The 15,032-nt window shown below is 35.3% G+C and overlaps 1 protein-coding gene across 13 annotated transcripts in view; it reads left to right on the forward strand.

Annotated features, from left to right (window-relative positions):
• DZIP3 (DAZ interacting zinc finger protein 3) overlaps nt 1-15,032 on the forward strand; it is a 96,699-nt gene that overhangs the window by 76,686 nt on the left and 4,981 nt on the right. For all 13 annotated transcript variants that reach the window (XM_054504159.2, XM_064587496.1, XM_064587624.1 and 10 more), the window contains 8 exons: nt 1,857-1,953; nt 3,411-3,514; nt 5,041-5,128; nt 6,736-6,837; nt 10,630-10,755; nt 12,664-12,803; nt 14,303-14,423; nt 14,885-15,028. In XM_054504159.2, the coding sequence (XP_054360134.1) occupies nt 1,857-1,953; nt 3,411-3,514; nt 5,041-5,128; nt 6,736-6,837; nt 10,630-10,755; nt 12,664-12,803; nt 14,303-14,423; nt 14,885-15,028 (922 nt within the window). The remainder of the gene's footprint in view (nt 1-1,856; nt 1,954-3,410; nt 3,515-5,040; nt 5,129-6,735; nt 6,838-10,629; nt 10,756-12,663; nt 12,804-14,302; nt 14,424-14,884; nt 15,029-15,032) is intronic.

The raw sequence follows: 15,032 nt of genomic DNA on the forward strand, positions 1-15,032 counted from the left end.
TTGCGAGAGAGAGAATGAGAGACAGAGAGCATGAGAGGGAGGAGGGTCAGAGGGAGAAGCAGACTCCCTGCTGAGCAGGGAGCCCGATGTGGGACTCGATCCCGGGATTCCAGGATCATGACCTGAGCCGAAGGCAGTCGCTTAACCAACTGAGCCACCCAGGCGCCCCACAGTTTATCTTTTCATCAGTTGATGGACATTTGATTTGTTTCCATTTTTTCACTATTATGAATAATGCTATTATGAACATTTGTAAGCATATTTTTGTATGAGCATAAGGTTTTCAGTTCTCTTGGGTGTATACCTAAGAGTGGGATTGCTGAGACATGCAGTAAACTCTGTTTAACTTTTTGAGGAACTACCAAACTTTTCCAAGTGACTGCACATCTTACAGTCCCACCAGCTATGGACGTGGGTTCTGATTTCTCCACATCCTCACAAATACTTGTTGGATTACCTGTCTTTATTTTACCCATTGTAGTGGATGTGAAATAGTAGATCATTGTGGTTTTGATTTGCATTTTCCTAATGATTTATTATGTTGAACATCTTTTTGAGTACTTATTGGCTATTTATGTATCTCCTTGGAGAAATGTCTATTCAAATCCTTTGGCCATTTTTTAAATTGGGTTCTTTGTCTTCTGTTTAGTTTTCAGAGTTCTATGCATGTGGATACAAGTCCTTTATCAGATACATGATTTGCAAATATTATCTTCTATTCTGTGGGTTGTCTTTTTACTTTCTTGATGATGTCCTTTAAAGCACAAAAGTTTTTAATTTTGATGGAGTCTAATTTATTTTTTTCTCTTGTTCTCATAAGCAATTATGCAGCAGTATTCAATGGCATAATAAGTCCTCTTGGTTGAATTAATATATGTCCTTGAATATTTTTTTCCCTCAGGACACTCTGGCCATAGTGGTATTAACACTATATTGTTTTATCAAACTTCTCATAAATGTTTGTCAAGTATGCAAGCATCCAAGTGTTTCTAATAAAACATTGAGGGTAGCTTTTGTACAAGTCCCTGTTATAATATTATATTTCCAATCAGTTGTTTCCTTTAAAGACATAATTTGGTTTGTATGCCCTAAAGTTAGGGCCTCAGGTGTAGGAAGCTGAAATGGGATAGGAAAAAGAGAGACCTGATAGGTAACCTTTCTCTATAATGTCCTTCATAAATACTGTCCTTATCATCTCCCTCTCTCATTTTTAAGCTGTAGGATTTGTTTTCATTCTAAGGTGTTGAATGTGAGCTGAGATACTGAGATAAACCAGTGCAACATTTTAATGCAGTAATTTAGCTTTAATGCAGCGAGGGCAGGGATGATAAAAACCTTTGTAGTTGCTATTTTGGGGATAGAGAAAGGCTTGTAGAAACTTTATGAGAAATTTAATGGTAATAGCTAATATTTATTTAATACTTAATATGTACTAAACACAAAATGTTTTTATGTATATTATCTGAATGTGTTTTCGCAACAGCTCTTTGAGGTCAATAATACAGTGTTCTCCATTTTCACATGTAAAGAAACTGAGATATAGAGAAGTTAAGGAATTTGCCCAAGGTTTCACATTTATTAAGTTTCAGAACTCAGATTCATCCTCAGATAACTTTATTTCAAAGCCAAGTTTTAAATCCTAGCCCTTACATTGACAACTTTAAAACATACTCTTGGTAGTAAAAGATAACAGTAAGGGTTAAGTAATGTCTTCTCTTGCTTTTATATGCTGTAAACTTTTACAAGAAATCATTTCTTACTCACTGAATAGCTTGAGTCTTTCTCCCTCCTGAATAAGGGGGAAAAGTCTGTCCTTGCTGCAATGTTGCTGACTCTTTAATGATCATATATTTCAGATCTCAGTGGGAAATGGAGAAGCATAATCTGGAAAGCACAATTAAAACATACTTAAACAAACTGAACGCAGAAACTAGCAGAGCTTTAACAGCTGAGGTAAAAAAAAAAAAAAGAGAGAAATGGGGTTGGGGAGGGAAGTTTTGCTTGTGTACTAGTATACTAAAGAACTGAAAAAAGACTGTTCTAAATGAACAGAAATAAGTCATCTTAGGACCAGCCAGAAGAACATAGCTTCAACTCTTGTGCTTTTTTGACTCATTGGAATTTTGTACATGATTACTTCAGTGTTGATGATCTTATGTTGTTTTTCCCCAAATGACTTCAGGAAATTGGTCTGCTTCAGTATGTATAGCAAATACATACATTTTGGGAAAATTCTCATGAAGCCAGGTCACTAAGCCAGATTTCTAAGAATAACATTTTACTGCTGGAGAGGACATCTCCTTTCTTTGTTACTTTCTACATAGATCTTCCCAAAGCACATACACATCATACACTCCCAATTTCAAAAACCAACTTACTTTCTAGACCCCCAGAATATCATCCAGTTTCTTCTAAGCTAACTAAGAACACCACAGCTAGGGTCTCTTCCAAAAGATATATGATTATCTTTATGTATGTAATTTTTACTTATAGATAACCAAACTTGATATACAATAAGATTCAAATTTTTAGAGAGCTCACTAACATTAAAAGGATTATATAAACCTTCCCACATCTGTCATGGGTAAGCTGTATTCTTTAGCACAATGCTTGGGAATCCAGAGGTCAACAATCAAGGAATGATACCTGAACCAAAAATCCCTGGCGATAAGTAAAATGCAAGCTATAACTGAAAAACAAAACCCTCAGATTACGTTAAGAGCTCAAGTTTGTATATTTTGTGTCTCACTACTTTTAGTCAGAACATTTCTTTCTACTTCCACTATTAATTTTAGAAACACTTAATGCTGTCCAAGAATATAATCTATTTTCAGCAAATATTGAGTGATTAGTGAGAAAAAACAGGCCAAATGAGCATGCAACAGTAATGGTGCAGAATAAATTCCTGCTATGGGGAGACAGACTCGATGACCTCCCAAGGCCCATTTAGGTGGTCCTCCTGGCGTGGTCTGATTATTTTCTTACCCCTTCATCAATTAAAAAAAAAAAAAAGCAAATAGCAGGACTTCTGGGAGTGTTCTTAAACTTTACTGAATATTAGAGTTACCTGAGAACTTTTAAAAATCCCACTCCTCAGGCAGCACTTGGTATCAATTAAATTAGAATCTCTGGGACCAAGGCATCTTTTTTTAAAGAGTCTGAGATGATACCAGGGTATGTTCAAGTTTGAAAACTAATGTTCTGGAATGTTTACTAACCCAGTAACCATTGAGTAAAAAAGAATTGTAGAATTAATCAGAGATTTTACAATGCATTATGGCTGGTCAGGAAGCTCAGGTGCTGGAAGAGATTGAAAAATAGCTTCAACTTTCCTTGAAATGATTGAGAAAAGGATGTGTTCATTTACAAGGGCATCTTCAACTTCTTTGTCTTTCTCTCAAAATTTGTAGGTGTATTTCTTACAGTGTCGTAGAGATTTTGGTTTGCTTCATCTAGAGCAGACTGAAAAGGAATGCCTCAGTCAGCTTGCCAGGGTGACTCACATGGCGGCAAGGTACCATTTCCTTCTTCCTTAATGCGTCTTCATCTCAGAGATACAAGTGGCTTTAAGGCTGAACAGAATCTGTGTTTTACATGTGTGACATCAGAGTCTTTGAAGTGAACAAACCCTTATTTTTTTTAAACTTCCAAAGTCATTTAGTCACTTTGCTGCTCTTACTTGTTTGCTTCTGCGGAAGCACTGAAGTCTACTGAGTACAGTAATAGCTGCGGACAGATTTTTCCCTTTCTCTGTAGTGAAGTAGATAAAAAATCTCAGAAACATGCATGAAGCCCAGATATTTACAAAACAGGGTGGATTCTAAGTGGAAAACCTTCTTCTAATTAATTTCTCTTCTAATGCTTGATTTTTAAATACAAAAGGGAAAAATCAGTATTAACACCTAAAATCATATGGTAAAGGCAGTTTCTTGCTGTGTTATAATAAATGTGATTTTCAAATATCAGGCAGGTTGCATGAGAGTATCCTTAAATTTATAATTTTATATCTTCATACTGAATTAATTAAATTAGAATTTCTGGGACCAAGGCATCATTATTTTTTAATGATTATCATTTTAATGATCATCATTATTCTTCAATTCTAAAGAATCAGAATCTCTGATGTTTAGCAAGATTCCCAGGATATACTGATGTGCATTCAGGTCCAGGAAGCACTGTTGTAAGTGATCAGTCTATCTTTGCTTGCTAGAGGGAGAAGGGGCACTATAAACTAAAATATTACCAAGCCTCTTTGTATAAGATGATCTCAGTGATAACTTGTTCTGCTCTTTTAAAGCTGGTGTGCTGGGTGATACTGGGGTGGGGATGTTATAACGGGGCCTTTTGAAAGGCCTCATGAAATCTCTCTTCTAGAGATGGCAGACCTTAAACACCTCAAAGCTGTTCCTACTTAAGTCATTTGGTGGGCATGTTTGGCAGAGCTGCTGTGTTTGTGCAATTTAGGCACTGCATAGAGGCAACAATCTAATTGATCCTTGCAGAAGAGGTACTTCTTTCTGATTTGCCCTCCCATAAGGAATATCTTTTTCTAATTTGCAGAAGAGCTGATAGGCCAGCCACAGCCCTGTGTTGTTAGGGTTATGGTGAAGATAGTCCAAAACCTGCTTCCAAGAGGAGTCAGCATCTTTGAGAATGCTCCTGCATTGGATGGCTAGGGCACTTTCTCTGTTTGACCTTCTCTGCCTCCTTACTTCAGTGGAGGGATTCCTGTATAAAGGTTTTATATGTCCTAAAAAATATATTATCAGGATAGAAGAACACTTGATGTTCTGGAAGCAGAAGTTATATTTGCTCTTGAAAAAAGAAATCTTATATGTTCCCAGTCTTTGTTTTATTTCTAATAACAAACCCTTCCATACAACTTTGTGCCAATTTGAGGTAATTGTTGGTGATGGAGGTAATTTTGTTGTTGTTTTATGTTATTTACATATATGCTAAAGAATATAATGGAAATTTTTGGAGACCTATGTGGTATATAAAAAGAAAGAACTTTCTCTTGTGTCTCCTTTCCTACACCAGCAATCTGGAATCACTTCAATTAAAGGCTGCAGTAGAGAGTTGGAATGCCATCGTAACAGATGTTAGAAACAAGATTGCGTTCCTCAGGGTAAGTGATGAGGTATCTCTGGAGTAAATTGACTGAATGTTGTAGGTGGTATATACTTAAAGAAAACATCTAACAACAATTACTGGAGAAATTTAGGGAAGAACCTGTTTTTTTCAGTTACTAAAGTTTATGCCTTTTAAAGGTTTGAGATCAATTATTTCCATGCTTCACACCTAATTTTCCAAATTCCAAAGCTGATGCTGCTCTAGTCAAAAATAAGTGTTGTAACTTGGTCTGAGTAATTATGTATTTATAAAGTTAAAAGGAAGATCGAGCAGACCTGCATTAGTTTTCAATCTTAAACTTTTATATAATTTTTTCAGAATACAAAATAATAAATTATTCATTATTGGTTTAATAAAATTAGGACTGCTTAAGGTAATCTAAAGAGGTAACCCATTAAATATTTATTAATTTCTTCATTTGGCTTTAGGATATTTTTGTATTTATATCTTAAAGTAAATATATATCTTAAAGTCACCCGGGTGGCTCAGTCACTTAAGCATCTGCCTTCGGCTTAGGTCATGATCTTAGGGTCCTGAGATCAAGCCCCATATCGGGCTTCCTGCTCAGCGGGGAGCCTGCTTTTCTTTCTCCCTCTCCCTCTGCTTCTTCCCCCTGCTCATGTGCATGCTCTCTCTCTCTCTCAAATAAATAATAAAATATTAAAAAAAAAAAAGGTAAATATATAATGTTCATTGTTTTGTGATTTCACAACACTGCTACTAAAATAATGACATTTAATTGTGACCACTGCCTCAAAGCGTTACCTTCTTTTCTAGCTTTTCCACTGGTGGTCTTGACTGTTTCTCTCCCAGACTCTTTCTTATTCAGTCTTTAGTGATGCTTAGCACTTATGGTGGGTTTATTCAGAGTTCTGGCCTGCCCCTTGTTCTCCGTCCTTGTTTTCTTTCAAGGACATGTCTTCTGTGGGGAGTTTCTAAATGTTTTGTTTCTTAAGCATTTCTTTTTCAGTCTCTGTGGGCTGTTTACAAAACAATACTGTAAAGTAAAATGGGGACAGTGCCAAAAAATGTTGAAAGCATGTTGTTAAGTTTCAGTGATTGGAATCATACTTTTGGCAAAATCCAAGAGAATAAAACAGAGGTATATGTGGTACTGGAGAAAGCTAGAGGTATAACTTTGAAATAAACAAAATATGGGTATTTAGTGAATATTCCCTAAAATTTCCCCTCCAGTGAACATTTGCAAGTAGCTCAACTCTTTGTTACAAATACTTTTTTCCCATATTTATCAGCCCGTATATTACTTATAGCTTCTTGAATCTTTAGATGCTGTTCACTTTATATGATTGGTTCCCAATTTGGGTCTGAAAATTATGGAAATACTGAGGAATTATCACAGGGTCTGTGAATTATGTCTCTTTGTATCTTGCCAACGAACAGATATTTCTAAAGATACAACTATTTACGTTTGAGGATAGTGTGTTATAGGATTATTTTTATGTCAAAAACTGTTATGTTATTCCTGACATAATAGGTTGAGAATAACTATGTTTTATTATTAAAAACTACAGCAAGTGTTCCCATATGCTATTTCTTTGAAGTTGATTTTGCTCTAAAATACTGTTTCTCTTCTTCTACTAGACACAGTACAATGAACAAATTAACAAGGTGAAGCAAGGGTTTGCCTTGAGTACCCTGCCTCCAATCCAACTTCCTCCACCACCACCTAGTCCTGAGATACTGGTAAGAAATAATGACATTTTGAAAAATTGCCATCTTTATCTTGAAATGGTAAGGGCTATAAAACAGTGAATATTCAGTATGTTTAATGTGTGTTCAAAATAGAATAGGCACATGTTGTGCATATTGTTTGTAATTACGTCCATTCTTGCTGTATTATCTTCAGATGCTATAACTAGTTGGCTGGCTTAGCTGAGGCCAAGGCATAGGTGTATCACTGGATTTTAGTGATGCATTTGGTATGTAAAGAGGTAATGTATTCTCATTTTATCCTGTAAGTATCACCTGCAGTGTGGGAGAAAACTGATGAATATGCAGAATTCCCAAGCGCTCCAGTTACCCCAGTGACTAAAACATCTCAGTATAGTACCCAGCTGGCTAAACTTCACCCCTCACTTCTACTTTTGACATTCTTTTCCTTAACTTTTATCTTCTATTCTACGTTTAACAGCTTCCATTGATGCCTCTTCCCTACTTATTGCTGGGAATCAGTGAGCCTCAACCAGATACCTTTCTGTTACACTATTTATGTTATCCTTCTGGGAAACCTAGTACCTTAATCCAGTAAATTCAGACAGCTTTCCAAGATTTTAGGATAGAATCATTAGGTGATAATTTTAATTATCAGAACAGATCTGGGAATAGGAAAAGGAGAAAGATGTGAGATCTTTAGCAGCAAATCACTTTTCGCCATCAGTACTTCTGCTTGTAGTAGAACTTTGAAAATGTTATTTCTGTAAATAGTTGAGTGTATCAGAACTTAAAAATTATGTGAATTGTGTGGAGTTACACCGTGTTTCAAAAGCAGAATTCGAAACTAAAAGCATTATATGCTATACACCATGGTCTTTAGAATGCAGTATTGCCTATTGTATTTTTGGTCAGTTCAGTTTTTATAGGAGCACTACATTATGGACATTATTATTCTAAGCTTGGAACTTTATCATAGCCAACTACCCTGATAAGGAATGTATTACGTAAATGATGGAGAAGTCCAAAGAGTCTCCGTAGTTCTACAGGAAAAGTAACACATATTCTGGTACAATTTCTAGAAACCCTGTGCCTTCAGCCCATATTCAAACTACTGCCTTTTGGCTGTAGTTAAACTCCCATGATTCTAAATATAAAATGGCTGTGGAGACTCAGAAGCCAGATACAGAGATGTTTTTTAGAGTTTCTTGAAACCAGACCAGCAGAAGCTGTCTGATACCAGTGATAACTCCATAGCTGACATATGTAGTTAAACTTTGACCTCTGGATCATTACTTTGGCGGCTTTCTTATGTTTGATGGGGCTTACATGGGTTTAGTCAAGGGCAAAACCCACTGGCAGTTTGGCTCTGTGCATCCTTCTGCTAACATCTGAGAGGTACATGTGTATCTTTTATGCTTCCTAACCAGAGTCACTGCTGTGCTTGAGCAAAGCTAACAGTTGTGTTAAAGTGCAGGCATCAGTGACCATTGAACATTAGTGAAATAATTTGAGAGCACAAATGCTAGAAATGTAACAATGATATTCACCATAAATTGTGGTTTTTACAATGGAAACAATGGGTTTAAGTCCTAACTCTGTGAATAACTATGTTGGTCTTTGGAAAATCAGCTATTCTAGACTTATTTTCCCATGTATAAACTAGGAAGTTATACTAGATGATCTGGCTACTAAAGTCCATCTATGGGTGTTGAATTTCTAGATTTCTACTAGAGTAGAAATCACTAGATTTCTACTCCTGGAACTAATATCACACTATGTTAACTAATTAGAATTTAAATAAAAACTTGAAAAAGGGAAGGAAGGAAGGGAGGGAGGAAGGGAGAGACAAAGAAAAGAAAGAAAATCCATCTATCTCTGAGATCCTAGTAGTCTAAGGAATAGTCACCAGGCTTTAAATGTATAGTAGTCTAATCTGAGAAGTCTGAAATAATGGGTACTCCTCCCAGTTTAACCCAGTATTTTTATGTTTTATTGTATCTTGGTTTTTGTACCCTGGCTATCTAATCCTCAAGGAAATGTTAGGTAATAGTTGTCTGCAAAGAGAGCAGGAATACTGACTCATACCCACCATCCATTCATTCTTTGAAAATTTTACGTTCTGAAAATTGAAACATACATAAAAATAGAATAGTACCTCTGTGAACCGAGAGAGCCAGCTTCAGTATTATCAACATGTCATGTCATCCTCTTCTTCCTATTGGAATATTTTAAAGTATATATCATACAATCTCATCCATGTATACTTCAGTATATATTCCTAAAAGATGAGGACTCTTATTATTGGATATAATTATTATACCAGTTTTTTACCTAAGAAAATTAAAATATCCAGTTAAAGTTTATATTTCCCAATTGTCTGGAAAATGTCTTTCTTACCTAGTTTGCAATATTTCCAATTTGGTTATAATTACTCTTACTTTCAAGAGCTTATTTTTAAGGGGCACCTGGGTGGCTCAGTCGTTAAACGTCTGCCTTCGACTCAGGTCATGATCCCAGGGTCCTGGGATCGAGTCCCACATCGGGCTCCCTGCTCCACGGGGAGCCTGCTTCTCCCTCTCCCACTCCCCCTGCTTGTGTTCCCTCTCTCACTATGTCTGTCTCTGTCAAATAAATGAATAAAATCTTTAAAAAAAAAAAAATTTTTAAAAACAATCCACATAAGGTTTATACTTTGCATTCGGTTGATTGTTCTGTAAATCTGTAACAGCTACCTGACTCTCCTCCTTTATTTATGTCATTTATTTGTTTAAAAAATTATTTCTCTTGTTTAATTTCACACATTATTGATTTGATTGCATCCTTGGGATGTCATTGTACATGTTCTGCTGTTTCCTATAAACTGTTCTATTAGATCTAGAGGGTTGCTTAGAATCAGGTTCAATATTTTTAGCAAGAGTACTTTATAGACAATGATGTATACAGGGTCTCTCTTTTGTAACATTAAATAAGAAATGTCAACCTCACGTATCCATTTTAATGTTCCCCACTAAGCTTTCAGCTACTGGTTTTAGTATCATTACTTAAAAGGGCTATGCTGATGTTCATTTTTTTTTTTCTATTCAAAAAATAGTTGAACTTCTTTATGCCAGTGCTAGATCTGGCACATGGTAGAAACTTAATCTGTCCTCTTCTGTAGCCTAGTCAGTAAGGTATCCATCCCATTGGTAGATGCTAAGAAGGGCTAGCTTTCCACAAGCCCCTAGGAGGTGCAGTAACACCTACAAGCATGTGTCTACAAGTCATTGTAGGAGGCTTTATGCCCCAGGCCCACTCCACTTCAGCTTTCTACTCTCATTGGAGCTAAACAAAGTCAAAACTCCATCAGGTGGTACAAGTTCCCTCCAATACATAATCAGGGAAAGTAATATTTTCTAAAGGCAACTTTGGTTCTTTAGTGGAATTTGAGTGTGAGTATTGTTCATCAACGTGGCCAGTACTCATTAAGGAGCTCCTTTGCATAGCCCTATATTATTATAGTTGGAAGGGAACCTTAAAAAAATCACCTAACTTAACACTCTGTTTTATACATTAGTAACCTGGCATCCATGGTTACCTAGCTAGGTGGAAAGAAGGTGAGACTAGAACCAACTTCTCTGTGTTCTTTAGTATATTTGACTGTCCTTTGCTTTTCCAAATATTCATACATTTAACTGATGACAACACCGTTTCTACTGCTAGTGCTTTGTGTCTAGATTTCAAATTGGTATTTTTCTTCCCAACCATTGTTCTGAGTTTAGATCTTTGCCTATATAAATATATAAATGTGTGGAGTTTTTGTTTTTTTAACCTTTTCTATTTTAGATGCAGCAGTTCTTGGGAAGACCCCTTGTGAAAGAATCTTTCTTTAGACCCATACTCACTGTTCCTCAGATGCCTGCTGTTTGCCCTGGAGTCATCTCTGCGCCTGGCCAGCCTAGAGCCCCCCTGGTACAGATCTCTTTGTTGTTTTATCACCACAGTAGACTTCCTGAATGAATGTCTTCTATTTATTTGATAAGGGGTGATGGTGGTGGTAATAGTGGAAGGAGGAAAACTGATCATTGAATGAATAGTTCCATTTGAGGCACTGTGCTAGGAGCATTACATATATTATTTCATTAACTGATAATCAGTTTTTGGATACAACAATAATACATTTTTATAGTAGATAATCCTTACACGATTTTATAGTTTTGCTTCTGTAATAGGCAACAATACAGGGTAAATGACATTTTTAATAGATCATTTATATTTAGCATGTTTGGGTAGATTAAAAAGCAAAGAACAAAATTATGCCACAAAGCTAAAGAAAAATTTTATTTACACAAACATAGACACACACAGGTATAGTAGGACAGTGTTTCAACTTTATCTATAAACACAATGTAAATAGCATCATCTTGGAATATATTATACTATAAAGTTATGAATCTTCCTAGCTACAATTAGCCACATAAACCTTATCCAAACCTGAAGAGGCAATAGAGAAATTTTAAGTGACTAGGATTATTAATTGTAATCTTGGCAGAGGTAAACGTTTATTTAAAAAAAATCTTCTCCTAAAAACTGATGTTAAATATAATTAATGAAAAATTCTCTAATCTTGACTTTTCCATAAACACATTCTAGTCAGTTTTTTGTACCTATAAACAGTCTCCCTTTGAAATATATAGTCAGATGGACTTATTTTTGTAGAGGCTGCCTCTGCAAACAAATATGTATATAGGCCTTAACATGTTAACTGATACCACATCTTTTTATACCCATGATACCACAGTGTTGCTCATGTGGTTTGCACCTGCACCATTATATAAGGAGCTATGTATATAAAACTTTATTGAAAACTTTAAAGTACCTCAGCCTTCTAATAAGATTCCTTTCTGATTCCTGGAGAAAAGCTTGATGCTGAGGCAAACCCAGGTTTCTGGGCAGTGTTCTCCTCTGACTTAGTAGGCTTTGTATGGGTTATTTCAGTGGCTGTTAGTCATGGCTAATTTTTCATGAGTAATCTTATATTTGAAAATAACCTGTAGAACATTAGGTAAAAGCTGTCTGTCATGTTGATAATTATCCTAGTAACCAGGTGAAAATACTCACTTGCTGATAATAATTAGAATCTTAAAGCTTCTAAGAAGAAACTACCCCAAGATCTGGCAAAACTCTGATGGTTTCATGGCTCGGAGTGTCACTACAACTTCCACACCACCTTTGTCTGAAACATTCATGAGACATTGGGCAGACATTCTAGTAGTATTCTCATCTTTATTTCTTTGAAAATTCAAATTTAGCACAAACTACTTTTATATTTAGAAAAATTAGAAAACAAATAACATAGAAATATACAAATTGGAAAGCAAAATTACCCTGCAATTGAATCCTAGGAAATAATCACTGTTTACAGATTGTTTATAACTTGAAACCTTTTTCTATGCATATATATTTTTAAAAAATATAAAAATGAGTCATACCATAAATACTGTATACCACACTTTTTAAAAAAATGAAATATTTCATGGACATCTCACACTCAGATATATAGATCTGTTCTAAAGGATTGATAAGATGTGCTATAATTAGCAGACTAGGTTGTTTCTAGGTTTTTAAAATAATAGCACTAAACACCCTGTATTTCTGTACATTTTCAATTACTGAGACTCACATGTCCCCTTTTAAAAATAGGGATAATTATAAATAATAAATATTGTGCTAGTTAAATAAAACTCTAAAAGGGGAATGTATATGTCAGTATTTCTCTTCATTCTACCCATTTTCTGAAGTATGGAAATACCATGTTGTCATGGAATGTTACTTCCTAATAACTGAAGCTGATGGGTTATAACTCTGTGCTCCTTACAGATGACTGGTATAGCCTGGACTGTGCCAGCACCTGTGGGAGAGGCTGTGTCTCCCAGTGCAAGTCTGGGAAGTGATCCCCCCATGATGAATTGGGAGAGGATTACAGACAGGCTGAAAACTGCTTTTCCACAACAAACCAGGTATCATAATTTTTATTTAGTTTGAGTACAGATCATACACTACAGTTTCCATAACCATAATTAGGACAATGAAACAAACACAAACACACAAATATATAACCTTAGTGTGGCCTTAGTAAGGAAAATGAAATTTAAAGAAATAGTGTTCAATATAAATGCTAAACCTCTTCACTGAATTTATTAGTCTTAAGTTATGAAAGATTTTTAAATTTAGGTTTGATCCTTTATTAAAAGTACAACTAGTCATAAACCTATCCAGTTTTAATGCCACCAGCTGCAATAATTATCTTAACCTCTTTCCAAAGTGAATTTTAAGTTGATTGTATGCTATACAAGCCCAAACATCAGGTTTTACCCTCCTTTTTCCTTAATTTTATTAAGGCTTTTAATTTTTGTTAGAGAACACAGTTAAATGCAAGAAATAATGATTTTTACTGTGCTTTTCACAGTGCTGACTTTAGCAGAAAGATATTTTTCTCCAGAAATGAAGTTTTTTATCTTTACTTTTATATTCAAGGAAATAATTCTAGTTTTTAACCAATATTTACACTTGAAGCCTAACACTTTTATTTAATGAACATATTGTTATGCTTCAGGATTAGATTATGGTTTTATAAATATAGTGAGTAGATGGGGAGGAAATCGGAGGGGGAGACGAACCATGAGAGACTATGGACTCTGAGAAACAAACTGAGGGTTCTAGAGGGGAGGGGGGATGGGTTAGCCTGGTGATGGTTATTAAAGAGGGCACTTATTGAATGGAGCAGTGGGTGTTATACGCAAACAATGAATCATGGAACACTACATCAAAAACTAATAATGTAATGTATGGTGATTAACATAACATAATAAAATTTAAAAAAAGAACTGTAATACGTTTGTTATATATATATATGTATAAAATGAATAGTAAATCAAAGGTAGTTTTACAAGGCTGATGACCTGACACTTCATTTGGGAAAGAAAATATTGCATTCTGCTTTATCCTACCAAGAATATATTCAGAGGCTTTGGGTCAAGGGTCTGTGATAGTGGAATTGAAAAAGAACATATTAATTAATTGTGTGATAAAGAAACCTAGAAATATTTTAATGTGTCTTTTAGCTTCTCTGCTCTGTGAAATGTTTGAGTTTTACAAAAGTAAAATTATTTACAGAAGAGAGACAGACCTATAGTAACGTAGTTAAGAAGGAGTATTTAGTTCCTGAGTAAAAGCAGTTAGAGACACAATAAAAGAGCTTAGTACATAAGTAAGTAGGTAACACACTCAGTTTTCATACAAGCTTTCAAAAACAGTTAAACTTTCTTTTTGGAAAGAATATTAAACTTTAGGAGTTTTTGTTTTGGTATAAGATAAATGTAGATAGACTTTAGCTCAGAGATCAAAGGGCCACATCTATATGCTGCTACATATCAATAGGATTTTGTATCTTGTGTAGGGGGCACACCCTCAAGGCAGTAGGAAAAATCACCACTGCTCTTTCCTGGATCTCTTCCAGGAAGGAGCTTACGGATTTCTTACGGAAATTGAAGGACATTCATGGGAAGTCCTTATCTGGACTGACATTTGATGAAATTGTATACAAGATTTCCCAATTTATTGACCCCAAGAGATCACAGGTAAAAACAAAAAGCCTTTATCTGCCTGCCCTTCTGTGTAGTAGTGAGTGGTCTTAATTATCTTCATAACGTGTCTATAAATCAATAACCTATAATCACATTAAACTATTAACAATTCAACTTAACAAATGACATTGCAAGTCTTTTTGAAATAATACCTGATCATTCTAGAATAAAACTGACCCTCTTGAAATTTCTTCTAGGTTGCTTTGACTCTAAAAGAAGACCTTTTTTCTAATTTTAATTAAAAGAGCATATAATGTTTTTTTTCCTTTATCTGGCTCTGAGTATACAAGTGATATTGCTAACATTTTGTTTCAAGATTTCTTACAAATCTAATTGACTTTTACCCTTTTGCTAATTCTCACTGTACCCATGTACCCCATTTTCTGCGCTGTTCTATTAGTTTTCACTGTGTTAGAACACTTCTGGAAAAAAAAGTATAATAATCTTGTTTTCAGAGCCAAGGAAAATCTGTACCAAATGGTAACTGTGTTTCACCCAGCCACACTCCTCCACAGTCTAATACTGCCCAGCCCCCAAAACCAGCCTGGAGGCCCCTCAGTTCACAAGGGCCTGCCTCATGGGAAGGAGCCAATAATTTGGTGA

Source organism: Mirounga angustirostris, unplaced genomic scaffold (assembly GCF_029215605.1).
Source record: "Mirounga angustirostris isolate CCGP_5_RB_7025 unplaced genomic scaffold, mMirAng1.0.hap1 SCAF_1, whole genome shotgun sequence".
Classification (NCBI taxonomy): Eukaryota; Metazoa; Chordata; class Mammalia; order Carnivora; family Phocidae; genus Mirounga; species Mirounga angustirostris.